This window comes from Manis pentadactyla, chromosome 8 (genome assembly GCF_030020395.1).
Source record: "Manis pentadactyla isolate mManPen7 chromosome 8, mManPen7.hap1, whole genome shotgun sequence".
NCBI classification, from domain to species: Eukaryota; Metazoa; Chordata; class Mammalia; order Pholidota; family Manidae; genus Manis; species Manis pentadactyla.
This window is the reverse complement of record NC_080026.1, coordinates 124,602,346-124,624,640: the sequence shown is the minus strand read 5'-3', so window position 1 is coordinate 124,624,640 and position 22,295 is coordinate 124,602,346. Positions and strand designations below refer to the sequence as shown.

Genomic DNA, 22,295 nt, shown 5'->3' with positions numbered 1-22,295 from the left:
TTACTTTCTAAAACTCAAGTGGCTAAACATTGTCCTTAGGATTATTTGTTCTTGGTCTGTCCTCATGCACACCCTCTGAAGCTGGTTTTGAAGAAAATCCTGCAATGAGCTATAATATCTGGGCCAGAGGAAGCCAGGATGACTTGTATTTCAGATGGAAGATGGGTTTTTATTCTCTGGCATCTACTGGCATTTTAAGGCTTTTAAGGCTGATACCAGAGAGCGTGAATGGTGCCTGGATGGGCCCAGTTGTACCAAGAATTAAAAAGCGTCTTGAAGCTAGAGAATCCAAATGAGAACCCCAGCCAGGAACAACCCCAGACAGAATCATGCTTTTCCTGCCATCTGGCATCTCCTCCCTGTTCCCATTCATCCCTTCTCCCCTCCTTTTAAAATCACACATCTCTCTTTTCATGGTCCCTACCCATCCCCACCCCAGCCTCCCTTTTCTCTCAACTGTAGCCTAACAGGAAGGAAAGTAGGTCTGATTGGTCCAAATGCTCTAAAACTGTGGTTTCCCATCTCCCCTTTGCTTTTGTTCCACATTCTCCCATCTTCCCTTCCAGGGGCCAGCTATTTGAATTTTTAAAAAGAACTGGCCATCCATTTTAACACGAAGAAGAAGTCAGGAATGTAGGAAAGTAGGGGAATTTTTTTATCTTCCAGATAATCACATTGGTGAACCCTCAGATTTCTCAATAGTATCTGTTATCCAACCAAAAGTGGGCAGGCAGAAGGAGCCCAGAAGTGCTCTTGTTCCCTTCCAGGCAACTGGCTTCACAATCTAGAAAGGCTGCAGTCAGTAACACCCAGGTAGAATTCCTGGCTCTGCTCCCGAGCGAAAATTCTTTTCTTGGCTTTGGAGCTGATGCCTGGATTTTGGGGTCAGTGCATCATTTAGTAACTTTCAAAAGAGTTCAGAAGATTATATCAAACCTTGGTCCCAGTGTGAATCTTTGACAAAGGAGATACTATAGTTACCAGACAGTTGTTCGGGGCACCTGAAAGCTGTCTCTTTTCCACCAAGCAAACATCTACCTAGTCTTTAAAACCCAAGCCAAAGACTCCTCTGAGACACCTTTCAGGCCTCCCTTAAGCAGATTTACTCCATTCTCTATGCTCCTGTGGCCCTGGGCTGCTATCTAGGGCACACACTGTATTGTAACTAGCCCATAACATGCTTGTTTCATCCACTAATCTGGAAGCTCCTTAAGCTCAGGCTGAGGCTGTTTTTGCTACTGTAGGACAGCACAGTATCCAGCATACAGTCGGTGTTCAATAAATGGGAGTGAGTGAATTCATGAACAAATGAGTTTTTACTTTGCCATTAACTAGTCACACATCTTAGACACTTAATCATTCTTAGTGGGTTTCCCATGTAGATAGCAGGGATAACACAATTTGTCTAACCAACAAGGTGATTGTGTAATCAAAATACTCTTTGCTCATTGATTGGAAATAATTTCCCTGGGCCATACATATTCTTGCCCATTTTTCCTTGCCTTCAAAAAATCAGAAATTTGCTGTTCACTGGACTTTTGGGTCCTCGTATACCCACCCACCTCCTGGCTGACACTCCCATACATCAATATCTTATTCCTGCCTCACTCAAAGACCTTTTGGGATGCAACAGTCTAAGCTCTGCTGAACAGCTTTTGCCATACACAGCATTTCGAGATGAAATTGTACTCTTCGTACACCCCATTTAGAATCATGAATCCTCACATCTCCGACCTACCATATCTGTCCTGCAGGTTCTGTGAGAGGAAAATAATTTATGATGTCAGGAGAAGAAAGGAACACATTGAGTTCCTGCCCATGGCTTTCATCAGGGACGTTACTATGAGATAAGATACTTGTAAAAGTCATATGATGCAACTCTCTCTGGCTCTGCACATACTTTCTGAGTAGATTTTGGCTTCCCACCTCTGAGATGGTATTTTCTAGCTGGAGATTGACCAAAACATTTGGAAAATAATATGAATGTAAGTTACTTATTAATGCCCAACCCCTCTTGGGATGTCTAGTGGATGGTAGACAATGGTATAGGAGTCACAAATGGACTAACTTGATTATATATCATGTCAGTTAGCACATTTCTCCACTGGAAATGATTCCAGAGATCATCCTGAAAAGAGTTAAAATTAAGAACAGTTTCATCAAATGCTCTTGGCCTTACTGAAAGCCTAAACATCTCCCTCCTGGTCTGTAAACAAACCTCCTAAGATTTGCATGCCCATAATTTTAACAGGAAAAGCTGGGTGACATGCTACCTAGATCTGTGTGATCCAAAGTTCCAGGACCTGAAAGTCTAGCCAAGGGAGAATTTCAAAAAATATTTGAAAATGCCACCCCACAGCTCAGGGAGCTGCTTTGCTTTTAGCTCTATGACTTGACTGTGCTTGGCCATCACATCAGGGAGAAGGGGAAGCTGGTCAGATTCTGGGCTGACTGGGAGACTTTTAGGAACTCCTTTAATTTGAATCCTGAGTAATGAGGGAAGCCTGCCTTTCTCTAACGGCACATAAAGTTTTAGCAGTTAGAACTTTATTTGTTTAATATAGACAATTGCACAACAGTCAGTGAGGCCGACTCCTTTTTGTCATCCATGGTCGGTGCTTCTGCATTGGCAGGTGAAAGACGAGTCAGTTCCTGAACCTTGTTCCTGCAGGGAAAGCCTCCCATTCTGGGTCTCTGGAAGATTCTGTGATTCCTCTTTGCTATCAGCAGACTCATGGGATGTCTCTTCGAAAAAACTAGAATATAAGAAGTTAACATGAACCCTTTTTTAGCATGTCTATTTACAACTTTCCATGGTGTGTGAATGAGATTTAAGTAGTGAACAGCTATGTGAAAACTAACAATGTCTTGAAGCATGTCCAACTGTCAGAGTCACAGCCACAGTTAGAATCAAATCCAATAAACTTCCCTTCTAAAAATGGCTACGGGATCAAAATAACTCTTTACACGGGAAGGTTCGGGGGACAGGAGTGAGAGTGTGAGAGGCGTAGATGCAAAATAGAAAATAACGTCCCCAGAAGACAGAAAATGTCCCGAGGATGTCACTAAATGGTTTTCTGTGGGTAGAGGAACTATTCTTACTTTTTCTTGGTTTTAGATTACTGAATAATGTGTTGAGCTTGGTCTATGGTAGTGCTTTTGTACTCATATATCAACAGTATTGTTCTATAACAATACATTAGCTAAAGTCAATTTAAAAAATATGTCAGTGTTACATACCAAGATTTCATTGACATGTAATAGTGCTCAATTCTCTTGGAGACCTGGTCTGCACTACCAGGTTCAATGGATTCACTAGAATCACTGGAAGCAGAAACATGGTCCAGCTATAGATGAGAGGAATAGATGTAAGGATGCAAGTCTATCAATAAGGCAGGTACCTTTTCATCCCTTACATGAGGGCTCAGGGCCCTGAAATAGTAACTACATCCACCATTGCAGGAACATGGTGCTCATTCTGGGAGACTGAACCAGGAAACTTCTGGCTGACCCAAAGTCTGCTTTTTTCTCCTGGGTTCCCCATGTTCCTGACACAAGTGTTGTATTGGACTAAACTGCTAGTTATTTTTCTGTTTCATTACACATTAAGTGTTACATCACTTAATGACATGAACTCTTTTTTCCCAACCAGTGTTACTGTAGAATCATGTCACCTGGTTGGGTCAAAGACTCTGGCATTTTGCAGAACTGGCCTCAGACTTCTTTGTTCCCAGGCAGTCAAGTTGCTTCAAGGAATGGTAAGGGTTCTAGAAAATACTGCCCTCAGGAGGCTCTCAAACTAGCTCCTTGGAATTATTTGAGTCATTTAAGGCAATGCTTGCTCAAAAACCTTAAAGACTTTCAATTGCTTACCTAACAAATTGATCGTTAACCCATCACTGGGACACTTCCTTCTGGTCCAGCCAGGTTTTCCGCCCTACACATAGTTCTCTTCTAGTAGCAGTTTTCATGCTTTTTCTTCACCTGGAACGCCCCTGTTCTCTTCTGCCTCATGAGGTTGTGTTCAGGCTTTGCCTGAGGTCCCATAGCAGCTCTGACCCCTTAGCCACTGACAACCTCTCCCCTCTCTGAACTTCAATTGCAGTTTTGTACTTAATTTTTCTGGTGGGGTAGGTGTCTTTTAAAAAATATCTTCAAGCTTGGTTTTATCTGCCTTACTAGACTTGGCATCTCATGAAGTATGTACCAAATGCCAGGCATGTAACCAACGCTCAGTACAACCTGGTTGTTGGACTGTCGTGATTGGTTGGTTGCCATCACCGTGTTCCAGAGAACACTGGCATTCAACTATTTTTGGTGAAAGAAGTGTTGTGTGGGCATATGAGCTTGGGAAATACTGTGTGTTGTATCCTGTTTGGCTATTTATGATGCCCCACTGCATACTACAGGCTCTGAGAACTCTGCAGTTAAGAAGTTAGAAGCTTGTTTAACTTACTTTAATTTGTTCTTTCTAGAACTTATTTGACCCCAGAATGCTTCTTCTGTGTGGACATGTCACCACTTTGTAGAAACCCCTAGTCTAAGAAATGTTGCAGCGCTGTCCCTCCCAATTTTGTCTTTCTACCTTTCATTTCCATTTCTTTTCTTTCTATCACCCATCTCAAATACAGTTGCTGGGTTAATTGTACTGGAAGATAATTCAGGTTTTGCCACTTCTCAACCCAGAAGCCTTCATTGCCCCTTGTGCTGCCTAAAAACTGCAGTCTGTTTGGCATGCAAGACCCATCATGACCAGCCCTTTTTTCTGTACCCTCATGTCCCCACTATGTCAGTCACTCACTTGAGATTGTAGCCCAACTAAACTACTCAGCACACACACACACACACACATGTATATATATATATGCCACTTCATCACTGAAGCCTTCTCTGACTCCAGTGGAGAGAGAAAATCTGTCCTTTTTCTATTGCTTCCAGAGCTCTTTGGCCATGCCTCTTGTGTAGCATTACCATGTGGTAACTGGTAAGAGGGTGAGCAATGTGGGCAGGAGCAATACTGGGTCCTTTCTTACAGCCATAATGTCTAGTACAGTATAGAACCTAGTATATAAAAGGTACTCAGTAGGGGCTTCCAAATGATCAATATATTGGCTGGTACATTCCACACAGTTTATCACCCAAGGACCTTTGCTCATATTGTTTCTGCCCAGAATGCAGAAAGATTCCCAAATCAACTCCCAAGTCCACATTTTACCCATTAAGTGGGGGTTGAATATCATCTCCACAGGATCTTCTCTGGCCTTCTGTCTGGAGGTCAGCTCTTCCACCTCCCACCCTTTGTGCAATCTGGGCACTTTATAAGCATCTCTCTTCAGCGTGGACTCCAATCTGTCCTGTTCCACGGTTGGCTCCTAGTCAGGTGTCAACACTGCGAACACATTCCTTTTGTCCTGATTCACCTCAGTTTTCCACTGAACCCAGCCTAGTGCCTCAGGAATAATGCATGGCAGGCACTCAGTAAACAGTTGCAGAAGGAATGAATAATTAATGGATGGAATGGTTATCTCTGAAAGAATGCTTCTAGGGCTAATACAGTGACTCTCTTCCTCTGTAGCTTGAGTGGTCTCTGAAGAGAAGTCATATGGTAGATGAGCTTGCCTGAGTCCTGAAGAACTTTTTCCCAATAAATGCTGAATAAAGAGATGAAGACAGAATTAATGTTTTTCTTCTTCTTTGCAAGAGACAAAACTAAACTACATACTTTCTGGAAAAGTCATAATAAATGAACTGGGTTTAGAAGATCAGAGGATCTTCCAAGGTCACATCCAGGGACCCGTACAACTTAGACTTGCCTCTTGAGTCTGGGTCACCACTGATGATGTAAAAACACAAGCCCATCTCCCAGGTTTTTCTCTAACACTGAGACATGTAACTCAGAACAAGTGGTTCTCTCCAGTGGGTGATATTCTAAGTCACACAGCTCCGCCACTGACTTTCCCACCCCCATCTTTTTTCTAGTTTTCATCCAGTGCCACCTGAGAAGGTAATTAGCTCAGATCAAGGCACTGCCCCTTTCTCGCTCTGCTCAATATTCTTCTTTTGTGTTCTGCTCATGTCCTTCTATTGTTTCCATAGCAATGCAATTTGGTAGTGTTGGTCATGTGATACTATGAATTATAGGCTTCAAGGTGATCTAGGTTCAACCAATTACTGCCTTCCCTCCCCAGTAGATACTAGATACTGTACTAAAGTAGCTGCTTTGCATGGCAGGAAAATTGGTATAAGTACAATTTAATTCTTCCAAGAACAATGCCTTAGAGCAGGGGTTTTTGAATATTCTCTAGGAAGTCCTTGTAAGAAAGTGATTTTTAAAACATAGATGTATTTGAGTTGTGTTCATTTTTTGAGCTCTAAGCTCGCAGAGCCAGATCATGCTGTGTTGGGGATGAGGAGGGGTGCCTACTTAATTTCAACAAGAACAACAACAATAAAATCCAAACAAGGTAGACGGTGCTCTTAACTGGGGCTGATTGAAAAATCCCTGGATTGGAATACATGGTGTGAAAAGACAAGATGGCCAGTACCGTTATCTTTAGGGAGAAGGGGTATCATGAGTGATAAATAAGAGGTATTTACTGAAAAGAGTTGCTCCCATTTCCTAGACCTTTCCTACGAACACCAAATGAGGTGTGTGGCCTGGTGAACTTGACATGCCACGAAAAGCTTTTAAAATAGTTGGCGAGCTCCCAATGAGATAAAACAGGAGGCTGTGACATATGAAGAAATACCTGGTACCTGGGGAGAAGGGAAAGTCAATGGTCACATCTCTGAAGGACAAAATAGTACCCATGGAAGAAAAGAAACCACTCTGCCTGGTTCTTAATAATACCCAAAATTGAGAAGATTGCAAACCCATAAAAGCTGACAGTACAATTACAAGTCACTTTCAAGGGGCAGATGTATTTTTTTCCTCAAAAGGACTTTATTAGAAATGAAGATGAAGTCTCCTACACATGCATACATACAGAGAAGCATGACTAATATGGATAAATGAAGGAAATTAATAGGAACTCTGATTTTGCCTCAGGAATACAGACGGATGGCAGAAGATCAAGTGGTGTTTTGGGAATCTTTTTACAGAGGCAATATGTGCCCTGTGTGTGAAAGGCAAGAGAAGATTGCCAGCCAGGCTTGTTTAGCTGGTGGGATCCCCACCCAACATGCCCAGATGCATGTTGAGGAGCATCTCCAAAATGAATGAATATATTTAGGGATAGGCTGGGCAACAGGAAGGATCATCTGCAGTACGAGAAACAGACCAAACATGACATAAATACTAGAGCTAAGAATTATTCGTATGGTGGGTTAGGTTTTGAGGATGTTGTCAGATACACTGTCAGATACAAGACTTTTGAAGCATCAATTGACACCTAGTTATGGCAACCTGAGAGAGAGGGGTAAGCCTCATTACCACGTCTGGAAGACTATTTCCTGGTATGGTAGAGCTGACAGCCTCCAGTGCTCTGCAAGGATGGCAGAGAGGGCTGGGGTCTGAAGAGGGCTTTTTATCAACCAATGAGAGTTTCTCCTACTTATTGAAAAGGCATATGGGAATGAGGGCACAGGTGATCTCTTGCCTGCAATGAAGGAACAGCCTCGTAACGGGCTCCCTGCCTCCAGTCTTTCACCACCGGCATTTATACTGCTGGCCAGCATTCTCTCACTAAAACCTGAAGAGATCTTGTCTCTTTCCTGCTTCCAAACCCTTGCGGACGCTCAGCCTCGCCCTCAGAGATGTCCTGAGCTTTCCTTCAACCTATCATCTCAACTCTATGTCTCTTCGCACCCCATTCCTTTGCTCTAATCGTTTGTGTCTACTTGTGGACACACCTTGTTTTCCCCTCCTTCTTGACCTCTACTTTTGTTGTAGCCTAGAACAATCTAGAAAACATGTCAAAACTAGAGACCAATGTTTCATTTATAAAGGTTTGCCCTAAGAAAGGACTTGTGTAAATTAGCAAAGGTTCTTAAGAAGTAAATTAAAAACTTAAAGCTGCTAGTCCTTACATTGAAGAGACATTATATTGAGTATATAAGATACGTGGAAAGCATTTTTATAGAAACCACCTTAGACTTAGTTATTTAAAAAGTAGCTGTTATGTACCTTGAATAACAATGATGGAAAACACGATAGTTTCAGCTACTATTAAAAAAAGCGACAGTTAACTTTCACTCCTCCCACCCTAATAAATAAAATTCTGAAGTCTCTGTATTTTGGGTCTCTTGCAAAACACAGAAGAAGTATTTTTTCCTATTGTTAATAATAAAAATAACAGAAACGAACATTTTCTCACTTACTTATTCCTTGCTAATGCCAGTTGCTAAGAAGGGGGGAAAAAAGCTATCGTTGTTTCTTTGTGAAAGAGGACTGCATTCAGGTGCCCTGTTATTTTATTAGTGATAATAGAGTCACCTCTGTATTCTGGGCTGCTTTTACATCCCGGCAGGATGATGACATGAAGGAGACCCAGTCTTTAATCTTCTCCCTGTTGATAGGAATAAACTTGCAGCTGGCATGTGGCAATAATAGCACCTGGTGCTCCTTTTGAATTAGAGAAGAATTATTTTATTAGGTTTGGAACAGAGGGTGGGAGAAGGTACTAGGAAATAAGGACATTTTCTTAAGGAGCTTAAGTGACCCACTGGTTCTTCACCACCTCCACACTCGTACACTAGAATCAACCCTCATGCTGCTTCTGTGAGGAAAGCTCAGAAAAATGGGAAGAAAGGTAGAAAACAGCAGAACTAATCATGGGGTGGGGAGCTTTGGGCTTTGGCAATGATTGCTTTTGTGCTCTTAAGTGAACGCCTTAACCTGTCAGTGCTGCTTTTGCATAGCTATCCAGGTGTGCCTCCCTTTCGGGCGTGCATGTGTTTATGAAGAATGCGTTTGAACAGATTTATAGAAATCACATCTTTTCTGTTGGCACTCATGACAACTTAAAAGAAAGCTTTTGCTTTGGGGGCAATGGATTTAAGTTCTTCATCTTTGGCTTTAGCATTTGCTGTCTCCTCTGCCCGGCTTCCTCCCCCAGCCTTAGTGTCTCTGTTCAGAGATAATCATCTGTAAAGAATCCATTAGGTCCCTTTGCTGGCATCAGGAGGCCCTTTGCTAGCATCAGGAGGCCTAGCAACTGGACTCTTTTCAGGGCTGGACAGAGCTCCTCCCTAATATATAGCTTGCACAAATGTTTGTGGATTGGGTTCTTTTCTGTGGAATGCATCTGGGGTGGTGGTGACTGTTATGGGTTTAATTGTGTCCCCCCCAAATTCATATGTTGAAGTCCCAGTCCCCAGTCCTTCAGCATGTGACCTTATGTGGAAATCGGGTTGGGTTGTTGCAGATCTAATGAACTAAAATGAGGTCATACTGGAGTAAGGCAGACTCAGAATCCGTTATGACTAGTGTCCTTATAAAAAGGGAAAAGTTGCATGCAGACACATGCACACAGAGCCAATGCCTTGTGAAGGTTGGACTTAGGCTTCCACAGGCCAAGGAACAACCAGAAATTAGGAGAGAGGCAGGAACAGATCTTCCCTAGAGTCGTCAGAGGAAGCATGGCCTTATGACACCTTGATTTCGGGCTCCTAGCTTCCAGAACAGTGAGATGATGCATTTCTAGGCCACCCAGTTTGTGTTGCTTTGCTATGGCAGCCCTAGGAAATGAATACTGTGACATTTTCAAGGTATTTTAACAAAGAATGCCTACCAGGATGGTGTTGAAGGTTGTCGCCATGAATTTCTGTTCAAAACATGTTTATGGCTTACCGATTTAAAATGATGTGTTTGTTTTTTATTTTGCACACAGGAGACACTGTGCTATCTTACTACTTACCTGTCACAGCCAATGAGGAAGCATTCCCTCTTAGTGGTTCTGATGGGCATCACCTCATCAGGGTAGCATTCAAACATCTTCTGAACGATTGCATTTTTTCATGGCTACTTATGCTAATTTGTACACTGGAGTTTCTAGTAGGTATAGATATAAAGTATTAAACAAATGCAAATACAAAATTAGAAAGAAAACTGACTAACGTTTTATATTAGGATTCAGACTAAATAAAACTATATATCTGATTGATTAATGATTTGAAAATTGTCTTTTAATTAAAAAAAATAAATTTAGATCTGGTTCATCACTGATTAAAACTAGTTTGTTTGGTCAGAAAGTTAATTCAAAACATTCTATTTCAATTGGATTCTTGGTTCCACAAATTATCACATTTTCTAATATTTTTGGTATGTAATTTCTTAAAGAGAAGATAAAAAAAACCAACCTAATATTTTTTAAAAGTCCATCTTGGGTTTATGAAATGATGCTTTCATCTGTTCTCGCTCATCCATAAGTTAAATCAAATCTTTTGTAACTAAATGCTTACTTATTAATGATTTATCAACTATAATATGTATAGGCACATAACAATATGAAGTAAGTGTTTAGCTATTTTTTACTCAAAATGTTGCCCATTTAGATTCTTTTCAGCAACAAATATTATACATGTGAAGATTTTGGTACTTTCAGTCAATGATTTAAACTTCAGTTTGCATGCAACTTGGTTATTATAAGCATTTTCTTGATTGAATGCGTACTGGTCAATTTCAGTGGACCCTCGGCATTGATGGTCTTTGTAATAGGAAATGCTAAAGCCCTTTTCCCCACTCTTTGCCAGATTAAAAAGACGCTTTTTCCAAGAGGCCTGAAAAATGAAAACATTTTGCATGTCAGTTAAATCTTAGAGGAAGAGAAAGGATTTAAAAAATGCTCATGAGGCTGGTGGGAGGCCTGTTAAATCATAATGAATACTTATAGCAGAGAAGAAAAGCTGAGGAGATGGTGATTTAATAAAGTAATCTTGTTTGCAGAATTCATTTTCATAATAAAATGTAAATTGTTTGCCTAATAAAAGAAAGCAAATAGACTCAGTTTGTTCCCTGTAAATTTCTGAAAAGAACTGCTTCAGTTGGAAAACACTGTTTCTCTCTGGAAGAGTCTTCAAATTATTCCGTTATGGAAAGAAACATCTACAATAGGCCAGGAAAACAAAGGACCCAAAGGACCAAGTGTGTGATTCTTACTCATCCATGGCCAGGACCTTCCCTCAGAGGACATTTGGAAGCTTCTTAATTCAGCTCATACCTGTCTTGCTCTCTGTTTCTGGAATACTTTGTTGGTTATCCGGTTGTGAGCAAAGGTTTGTCTCCATTCCTGTTGAAACATTAGCCACAGGAACTAGATAATGCTGCCTTGTCCTTCAGCTTGAAAAGGAGGTTAAGTCAAGAGGTTTCCAAAATGTTAACTGCTTCTCTGTAACTGTTGAAATTTTTTGGTACTTTTGATTTTTTCTTTATTTTTGAAAATGTCTGCAAGAAAATGTACATTATTTAGGGAAACACATTCATGTTGTTAAAATTTATTAAAAAAATAAAAGGAGCTTAATTTTGCTTTCACATCCAGGTTGTAGTTTTAGTTTGCCTATGGCTTTATAAAAGACAGCCTTTACTAAAGATGTAGGGGCTTCTTTATTAAGTGAAATCAGGATCAGGATTAGATAGTAGAGCTGACATGGCTATTATGCTAGTGTCCAGAAATTCTTAGGCAGCCTTTCTCTCCTTTCCTCCCCCTGCTCCTTCCGCGGCAACTCTGCCTGCTCCATCACCCTCAAACCCTCAGAAAAAAAGAAAAAAGAAAAAAAGAAAAAGAAAACAATACAGCAAAAAGTTTTAGCTCCTTTATTTAATAGTTGTGTGGCCTTGGATAAACTCATGGATTTACTTACTGACCAAAAAATTTTTAAAGCACCTTGAATCACCAAATTTCCCCCAGTTTCCTCAAATGTAAAATGGAGACAATGGCACTGACCTCGTAGGTCTGTGTTGAGGACTGTGGAGTTAAGGTACGGAAACCTCTCAGTCCTGGGCCTGGCCCACAGTAGATCTCATGGAAGAGAGGCTATTAATAATAGAGGAAAGTTTAGCCTTTATCACTGACAGAATAAACCAGTCTTCAATCTGCCTATAATATAGGTGCTCTTTGGTGGTATTAAGTTTAGAGGGTTCAGCAGATGTAGAGATTTTATGAAAATTTGGTCTTAGAAGTCTCTGATAACATTAACATAGACTTAGCAGAAAATTAGATTGAAGTAAATGTCTGTGAAGATGTAGCCCAGTTTTGGAACACTCAGGGTATCCCTTGTATTCACATCGGTGACCCGCTCCAGGGCACAAAAGTTCTGATGGTGTTTCTTGACTGTGCTGATGGTACAGTTTTCCCCAGAACTTGCACCGAGGAAACTAACCCAGTGGACAGTTTAGCCATGTTCATCTGAGCTCATGAAGCAATGCACACCTGGTAGTACCCCTGAAAGCATAGCAATAGGGACTGTAGGAATAAACGCAGAGTGAAAAAGGAACCCAAACACATTAGAAGAGCAACGGTGCACTGTGGAAGAATTTCAAGTGGCCTCATATACGAGCCATTGGAGTCCCTGAAGTGACGCAGGGAGACAGAAGAAATATTTGAAGAAGTAATGCCGAGCATTTTACAAATTTAAAACTATAAACCCAGAGATCCAAGCAGCTCAGGAATGCCAAACACAAGATATGTGAGGAAAACTATACCAAGGCACATCATAATCAAACTGTTCAAAATCAGTGATAAAAAAAATCCTTAAATGGAGCCAGAGAAGAAAAAAGATTTAATGCATACAGAGGGAAAAACAAAGATGTTGAATTTCTCACCAGAAACCACGTGAGCAAATAAACAAACAAAAATAAACAGAAATCACACAGCAGGAAAAACATATTTAAAGTACTGAAAGAAAAACACTGTCATTCTAGAACTCTATATGCAGTAAAACCATCTTTCAGAAATGTAGGCATCCATCATCAGGAGGTGTGCACTACAAGATACGTTAAAAGAAGTCCTTCAGGTGGAAAAACAGTGATACCAGATGGAGATCTGCATTTATAAAAATGAATAAAGACTGAACACTGAAGTGGTAACTGCAAATGTGAATATATAATCTTTAAATTATTTAAAACATTAAAAAATTCAATGAATTGTTCATACAAAAATAATAACAATGTATTTTGCAGATTATAACATATATAAGTAAAATGCAACCCTAATAAGTAAAATGCATGAAATCCAGGAAGGGAAAATGGAAGAGCACTTTTATAAAATTCTTATATGTAAATTGGTATAATATAATTTGTATTAAGATAGACTGTATGTAATATGATGAAACTGTATTCTATAAACCCTAATACAGCCACTAAAACAACAAAACAGAGTTATAGTGAATAAGCCAAGAAGGGAGGTAAAATGGAAACAAAAAATACTAAATGAATTCAAAAAATGAAAAAAAAAGAACAAATAAGACAAATAGAAAACAAGAGCATGTTAGCCTCAAACCTAACCATATCAAGAATCACATTAAATTTTAAATGATATAAAATAAAACATAGAGATTGTCAAATTGGATAAAAAAGCCAGCCTCAACTATATGCTGCCTGTAAGAAACACACTTTAAGTGTAAAGACACAAATAGGTTATAAGTAAAACATGAGAAAAAGATATACTATGATAACATCAGTCAAAAGAAAGCTGGAGGGGCTATAAGAATACCAATGCAGATTTCAAAGCAAAAATATATTACCAGGGATAAAGCAGGTCTTTTCATAATGATAAAGGGGGTTTTAATCAAGAGGATATCATAATCCTACACAGTTATGCATCTAATAACAAAGCTTCAATGTACATGAATCAAAAGCTGACAGAACTGCCCAAAGAAATAGACAAATCCATAATTATAGTAACAGATTTCAACACACCTCTCTTAGTAATTGATAGAAAAACCAAGCAGAAAATCACAAAGACATAGCAGACTTGAAAAACACTATCAACCAACTTGACCTGATTGATATTTATGGAACACTCCACTGAACAGCAGCAGAATACATGCTCTTCTCAAGGACACATGCAACATTTACCAAGACATTATATTCAGGACCATAAAATAAGTGTCAATAAATTTGAAGTCATACAAAGTATGTTTTCAGGACATAATGGAATCAAACTGAAAATCAATAACAGAAAAACCTCCAAAAAAAATCTGAAACAAATAACCCTTGGATCAAAGAAGAAACCCACAGAAAATTAGATAATTTTTTTGAACTGAATGAAAATGAAATCATAACATGTCAGAATATGTGGCATGCCAATAAAGCAGTACTTAGTGAAAGAAGCTAGACACAAAGCCTCATATAATTTAAGATTTCATTTATATGAAATATCTAGAATAGATAAATCCATGGAAATAGAAAGCATATTAGCAGTTGATGAGGGCCTAGGGGCTGGGGGAGAGTGGAAGAGAAACTGCTTAATGAGAGTAATGGTAATGTTTGGGAACTTGATAGAAGTGATGGTCACACAACACTGTGACTGTACTAAATGCCACTAAATTGTTTGCTTTATTTTTCCTTAAATTGAAAAAAAATTAAAGTGCTATTCCACTCTTGAGTAAAGGAATATATGATAAAAAAACACATACAAAAGTTTGTCATGAATGTTCATAGCAGCTTATTTGTAATAGACAAAGACTGGAAACAACCCATATGTTTATCAACAGGTAAATGGATTAACAAATTGTAGTACATCCATACAATGGGATACTACTTGGGAATAAAAAGGAATTAACTCATGATACGTAAAACAACATAGATGAAGCTCAAAAGAATTATGCTGAGTGAAAGAAGCTAGACAAAAAATGTACATAATGTGTGATCCTATTTATAGAAAATTCTAGAAAACCCAAGGAAATTTTTAGAGATAGAAAGCAGGTCAGTGGTTGTCTGGGGAAATATGGGTGTACTGAAGGCTGGAGTCGGGCGGAACAAGAAAACTTATGGGGTAATGGATATGTTCATCATCTTGATTTTGGTGATGGTTTTACAGATGTATACAGATGTCAAAACATATGAAATGATAGACTTAAAACAGGTCAGCATATAAGTGTATGCCAATTATACTTCAATAAAGTTTTAAAAAAATAAAAAAATATATTCAAAAAAAAGTAAAACATACTCTTACCAAACCCAGCCGTTCTACTCCTAGGTAAAGAAATACATGATCTTAGGAAATACTACATACAAATGTTTATATTGGCTTTCATCATAATAGGCAAAGACTGGAAGCAACCTAGGTGTTCATCAACAGGTAAATGAAATAAGCAAATATGATGCATCTATATAATGGAATATTGCTCAGTAAAAAAAAGGGTCAAACAAGTGATGTATGCAACAACATGAATGAATCTCAAAAAAATTATTCTGAGTGAAAGAAGCCAGACAAAATAATGCATAATGTATGATTCATTTATGTAAACTCTACTAAACACAAGAGAACTTAGAAAACAGAACAATAGGAAGGTGGATTGGGTAGTAGAGAGAAGGGTTACTAACAGGCATAAGAAAACTTTTGGGAATGATGCATATGTTCACTGTATTGATTATGATGATAGTTTCCCAGGAATACACACATACCAAAACTTAAATTGTATACTTTAAAGCAATTTATTGTGTGTCAATTATACCACAAAAATTATTTTAAAAATATGACCAATTCAACATGCATCTGATCATGTTATGCCTGTGTTCAAAAGGGCTGGTCATATGGGGTCAAGGTCCGGCTCAATATAGTGCCACATTTTTGCAGTCTCAACTACTTTCTCCTGTCCTACCTTATATCCATTCTTCTCTGACACATCCTGCCCCTAACCCACTCATTACTTCTGCTCATGCCATCCTTTTCTGAGATGGGCTCTCTTTTCCAATCCCTTTTAAAACTCTACACATCCTTTAGGGTCTCATATGACTTCTCCATAAAATGTCTCTGGATTCCCATAACTACTTGTATGCCTTTTTTCCCTTCAGACTCTGATAGCATTTTGCACTTATTTCATGATTTCTATCATAGCTGGATTGTATGTGTTTATCTTAACTTCCCAATAAAGCTACTCAAATATATTTATCTTAATTTCCCAATGAAATTGTAAACTCATTGAGAGCAATGATTCTCATTAATGATCCTGTATAGCCTCTTCAATATGAAGCCCAATGACTTATTAATAATAGGTGCTTTCAATAAATATTTAAAAATATTTGATTTTGAACTGAATTGGATAATTTGGTTTCTAAATAGTTTCATCTTAAACTCAGCAGTTCTAACCACTGGCCTCGAACGAACTATGTAAATATGAGTCTGAGCATTTGAGCAATGCACTTTGAGCTACCCCCATAATAAGCCCTGGTTACAATTTAGGCAGTTTCTCCAAGTAAGAATGTCATATAAAATGAAATAGTCTCCAGATTTCTCTGGGCTTTTGTTAGTACCGTCTCCAAGCAGCAAGTGGTCCATGACAATCAGAAAATGCCAGATTTCTAGTTAAGTGAGCTCTTGCAAAATAATTAACTGGATCCAATAGCCTGGCTACCTCCCCCAAATCAAGAATCATTGTTCTAGAACGCCAGTCCTCATCCCCACTAAAACCATCTTCTGTGACCTGGCTGGCTTGATGGCAACTGTTCGTCACTTGCAATAAAAAGTCTTTTCTTTCAGAGAGTATGAACCTCGGGTACCTGGACTCTCCTGAGGCTTGGCTTCCATTATGGTTGTCTGTTCTCGCCTGTCAAAAAGAAGGGTTACCTGTTCATTAGTTTCCAAACAGTGTGTTTCACTGACTACCCACTCAATCACCACGTATCAGGGTGGTGCCCACGAATGTGGGTGAGGTGGGTTATCAGCCTCCCCCTGTCCGTTCTGCTCCCAAGGCTGATAGTAGCCATGATAATATGGGCACATCCAGGCAGCTTGTGCTCAAGCAGCAGTTGTGTGGGGGTGTTGCCAGGATGGTCGAGACAGGGTCTTCCCTGGACTTTCTCTGCTCTTTCTCCTTAAGTGGCTCTGACAAGAGATCCCCTGGGAGAAGCAACGCTGAGGAGGAGGGATGAGAGCAGGGCAGGCGCAGGGTGCCAGGGGCCAAATGCAGCTGACAAAGCAGTTCTGGACGAGAGAAGGCCCAAGATAAGCCCTTCTGCATGCCAGGAACCTGGTTTCTCCAGATGGAAACCTAAGAGCAAGGGCCGGGGCATGCCTCTGTTCCTAAATTGCCTCAGTCTCTGAGCGGCCCGTTCCCAGGGCTGCCCGACTCTGGGGGCCGAGCGACTCTGAGAGGTGGAGTTCTTTCTGGACACCCCTGCTGGCGATCCCATGACCAGCATGGGCCTCTGTGAGAAGGGGACTCCCACAGGGTAAAGGGCTGCAGGGCAGGTGAGGTGTTGGTGACCAATTTTTACCTTGAATTACCAAGACTCAAAATAGAAGAAAGCACTGAACAGGACAGTCCCAGGGAAAAGGGAGATGGCGAAGGGCCCTCTGCCATCCAACTGCCCTACAGTCATTCTGTGCCCCCTCCCCCCGGTTCCTCCCTTTTTTCAGCATAAACTCATTCTTTCCTCCTAAGGCATAAATGGCTCATAGCATATATATATGTGTGTGTATATATATATATATAATTATATATGTATGTATATATAATTATATACATACATTCTTTAATCATATGCATATAAACATATGTATGTGTGTGTGTGTTTATGTATATATATATATAAATTCTTTAATTATATATATGATTTTTTTTAACAGAGATGGAAGTTCTAAGCCCACAGTTCTCAAAGTACACTTCTGGTGGTTTTTCACAAGCATGTGGAAGCTATCTGAAGATCAGAAGGGGATTTCCTGGACCCTGGACTCACCCCTTCCTGGACGCACCCCTTCCCTGACTGGAGAAAGGTATTTTTCTGTTGAGGTTCTCTTGTATAATAACAATAACGATTATGTGAACAAATAACAAACAGATAACAAGTAAAATATAATAAATTGCAGCCTCTCTGAAGTGTCTTAAAGGCATACTTTGAAGAACTGGTGCCCTTAACCCCTGCTTGGTGTGACATGCATACTTAGATCTGTGCAATGAGCTGGAATGCCTGAGAAAGGCGCTGTTGAGGCCAAAGCTCTCTGTTCTCTGGAAGAGCCATTCTACACAAGGAAGAGGAATAAAACCTATCTAAAACCTTGCCCACCCTCCAGAAAGCATGGGAAATTAAAAAATTTAATATCAAAGGTTTCATTTCATGTCTATGAGGTTCTTACCAGTTTCAGAGGTTTCACTGAAGCCGATTTGGGGACCAGTGGTTCTCAGCCCATCAACCTTCCCTCTATCCATGAGTGTGGGACTTGGCCACCCCTCCCATGGGGCATTTAGCCTCATGAGTGATGGAGCTCAAAGATCAGATCAGAGGACTGTGCAGGAGGGATTAGCTGAGGGTGACAGTTTTTCAAGCAGTGTGTTTACAGCAAGATCTTTGTTAAAATGCTAAAGTCTTTTTTTTTTCTTGATATAATAATTATTTCAAAAGCCTTTACAGTTTATAAAATGTGTTTGCAAGCATTATCATGCTTGGGTGTCTCAGTGCTGTCCTCTGACATAGCTTGTTTTACAAACGTAAAACTGCATGTGATAGAGGGAGAGCCCTGTGCCGTGTGTTAGGTTGCTCGGCAGAGCCGCACACGGCACCTCAGGGGTGCATGAGGGCACTCACAGCAACACGAGTGCGCCCTGCACATTGTGGATGACAAAGAGAGCTTTGGAGGACGTTTTTGGCCTTCCAATGTCTGTGAAAGTCTCCAAAGTCACGTAGGGACTACTTGTGTCGCTTTTCCTCACCCAACAAAAAAATGAGATGACAGATGAAGCAAAGCAGTAGGGTGTAGTGGTTTAGATTTAACTCTGGAATCTGGATTTAAATTCCATCTCCATCAGTGATGAGAGACGTGATTTGGGGTACATGATAACACCTTTCTACACTTCTGTTTCTTCATCTGTAAAATGGAAGTGGTGTTAATATTACCACCTCAAAGGATTACTGTCAACACTTGAGATAATCTGGCAGAGAAAAATCTACTATGCACTCAATGAATACTTCTTGTTAGGTAGCTCAGATAGTCTATGATTCTATGATTGGTTAATAATGACTAGCATTTATTGAGTACTTAATATATTCTAGGCACTTCTATGCAAAATTTGTATAATAGACTTCATATATATGTATACAGTGGATTTCATATATTTAATATATATTTATCTCATATTATCTATGTGAATTTTGTATTATATATACAAAATCCAGTAAATGCATACATATATGTAAAATCCATTACGTACATAGGCATGAAAGCTATTACATAAATTTTCTTATAAAAAATCAGCAAAGTTATAGTATATATATATAAACTATCAGTAGATTTCATTTATATATACTTATATATAAAACATAACAATACTATAAAATTTAACATTATTTTTACAATGGTATAATACCCATTTTATAGCTAAGGAAACTGTTACCAGAGAGATTAAGCAATTTGCCTTTGGTCATATAATTAAAAGAAGCAGAGTCAGAATTCTAACTTGAGAGTTGGTGTTTGAAACACTTTGTTCTCCCTCCTATCTAAGAAAGTATTAAATATTTTTACAGTTCTGCTTGCATTTCTTGTTGCCCCCAAACAAAAAAGCCTTTTAGATTTAGCTCTTTGGATTCATTCAGGAAAATCTACCCACTATTATTACCTAACCTGTTCATTGTAATGTCATTTGGGATTTGATGAGTGTGATACTAAGAGGCCCTATTTCCCTCTGACTATACAGCTCACAATAGAAGAAAGAGCCCATAATAGCAATTTTGCTCAGTAAGTTCCCAGATCACCCAGCCTTGAGAATCCAAGCCAGTCCCACCAAGCAGTACTTACTGGAAGTCAAGAGGTCACTATTCAGTTCGCAGCAAAGTGCCCTGTCCATGGATCTCCTGAAATTACCCCTTCTCACTCTGAGCTCTGATTGCCAGGGTGGGGATTAAGTACAAGTTTTGTTTGGAAGGTGAACCAACAGGAAGCTCCTGAACTACTATCTTAGGGCAGATTTTACTCATGCCTCAAGCTGCAAAGGAAGCTGGTGTCCCAGGAGGAGGTCCTGGGCTTTCATCCTTTTTGCGGTTTGGCACAAAACTGACCCTGGCATTCCAGATGTCTAGAGACAAAACTTAAAAGCAAACAAATAAAAAAATTCCCTACAGACTTTGGAACAAAGTCACAGTGGCTCTTATTGAGAACAGTGGCAGCCCAGCCTTGACGTCCGACAATGACTACCATTGAAACAATCCCTTTGCTTTCCACCCATCCATACCCTCCCACTGTCTTCCTGGGGAAGGTAGGAATGATTCCTTTGTGCCACGTGAAGAAACAAAAGCCTGGCTTCTCCAAAACACTTGCACATGCCAAGGTCTCCATGGAGATTTGCTTACTTATCCCTAATGAAATTGTCATCAGTAGGGTGGCACTAAGCAGGTTGTCCTGCCCAGGTACCCAACAATTCTTAAAAACAAGAGTTTGCTCAAAAAGAGGCAAGGGCAGTTGGCCAAGCCTTGTTGAAATTCTCTCTTCCCTTTGCTTCCAAGGTACTCTTCTCATCTGGTTCTCCCCAGCACCGACCAATTTGTCTTGCCTCTCGTTGCTCCTCTGCCTGCATTTAGCCCTTCCATTTCAGAATCCCCGGAGTTCCTTCCTTTGATATTTCCCCACTCTACAAACATCCCTCAGTGCTGGAAGTGCTGAGGGTCAATTGGGATTGGTAACCATGAATTCAGCAAGATTCTTATCTGCCTGATGTGTGGCTTTCTCTGAATAGCATTCAGCTATTCAGGAGCAGACACAGGGAAGCCAGGGGGTAAGGTTCATTCCAGGTTTCTGTTTTTGCCAGGGAGATACCACAGGGGGACAAAGAAGCAAGGGAGATTAGGATTCTTGCAAAAGCAATTGGAGATTACTATGGGGAGAATGGATATTGGGTGGGTTAATGTAAAGGTCTAGTGTGTATGTCCATGTTCGGTTCAAACGGCATGTGCGCAAGAAAAATCTTGATTTTCACCATTCTTACCCTTCTTACCAACATGTTCCTAGTCTCAAGAAATGACACCATTTCATCTACCTGCTTGGGGCATAAGCCTAGGAGTCATCCTCAATTTCGAGCTTTTTTTCACATTCCCACTTCAAATCTGCCAGCAAATCCTGTAGGCTCTACCTTCAAGGTAAGACCCCAATCTGAGTGCTTTTCATGACCTCCATGGCCACTCCAACCCACATCATCTCACATGGGCAACTTTAGCCAAAGCCTCCTGCCTGGGCCCCCTGCCTCCTCTCCTTCTCCCTTTAATCCAGTTTCCACATCATCTTGTACAGCAGTTCTTTTGATCCTATCACTTCCCCACTCAAATCCCTCCAATGTCTCCCCATTGCATTAGAATGAAATCCAAGGTGCTCATCATGGTTAGAGCCCTAGGTGATCCGCTCTACCTGCCTTTTACTCTTATTTCCCAGCACCTGCTCTGCAGCATCCACTTTCTTGATATTCCTCAAACAGGCCCAGGTGGTAGCTGCCTCAGGGCCTTTGCACTTGTTGCTTGCTCTGCTTAGAAACTTTCTTCTTCACATATCCATGTGGCCCACTCCTGCACTATACCAAGTTTCTGTGTAGACATGGACCTTAGAGAGGGCTTCCCAGCCTTTCTCTTGAACTTAACCTTCCCTTCTCCCACCTCACCATTCCTTAGCTCCTTTTCCTGCTTTTTTTTCTTCATAACACTTCTCACTATATGAAATTACATTAATGATCTGTCTTTTCCACTAAAATATAAATTCTATGATGACTATTTTGTTACCTACTCTATCCCCAATGCCAAGAACAGTGCTTGGCACCTCATTTAATAAATATTTGTTGATTGAAAAAAATATGTACAAAAAGTTATTTCCTTTTAGGTGTCTATCATGGTTAGTTAGACAAATGGTGGCTTCTCTTGTAAGTGTGGTTCACTCAGAACATGAATAGGTGCATTTTTACATAACCACCCACATCTTCTAAATCTTTATGCCTGAAAGAGAAATTGGTCTTCAGCTCCCACAAGTCCTGTTATAAGTTAGAAGAGAAATTGTGAACCATCTGTGATTTTGTGGAAAGTACAAATCCTCCAACCCAGGTTTCTTCAACTACAAATGGATCATTTTGCCCTTTGAAGTGAGAGAGATCTCTGCTCCCAATGGTTATGTAGCTGTTAGGTGCTGGTTGATTAATTATAGAAAATTCTCACCTGATATTCTTAC

At 40.0% G+C, this 22,295-nt stretch overlaps 1 protein-coding gene and 1 long non-coding RNA gene across 2 annotated transcripts in view; one reads left to right on the top strand and one right to left on the bottom strand.

Moving 5' to 3' along the window:
- LOC130684657 (uncharacterized) overlaps window positions 1–22,295 on the top strand; it is a 79,498-nt gene that overhangs the window by 25,870 nt on the left and 31,333 nt on the right. The window contains exon 2 of the long non-coding RNA XR_008999025.1: window positions 17,730–17,876. This is a non-coding gene — a long non-coding RNA (uncharacterized LOC130684657). The remainder of the gene's footprint in view (window positions 1–17,729; window positions 17,877–22,295) is intronic.
- On the bottom strand, window positions 1,720–16,688 carry PLEKHS1 (pleckstrin homology domain containing S1). The gene is given in 12 exon segments (XM_036898621.2): window positions 1,720–1,840; window positions 2,552–2,644; window positions 2,646–2,756; window positions 3,241–3,341; window positions 5,520–5,651; window positions 7,433–7,549; window positions 8,435–8,507; window positions 9,858–9,945; window positions 9,948–9,991; window positions 10,613–10,718; window positions 10,830–10,919; window positions 16,661–16,688. Coding segments are annotated over 12 exon segments (1,089 nt in total). The 3' UTR covers window positions 1,720–1,734.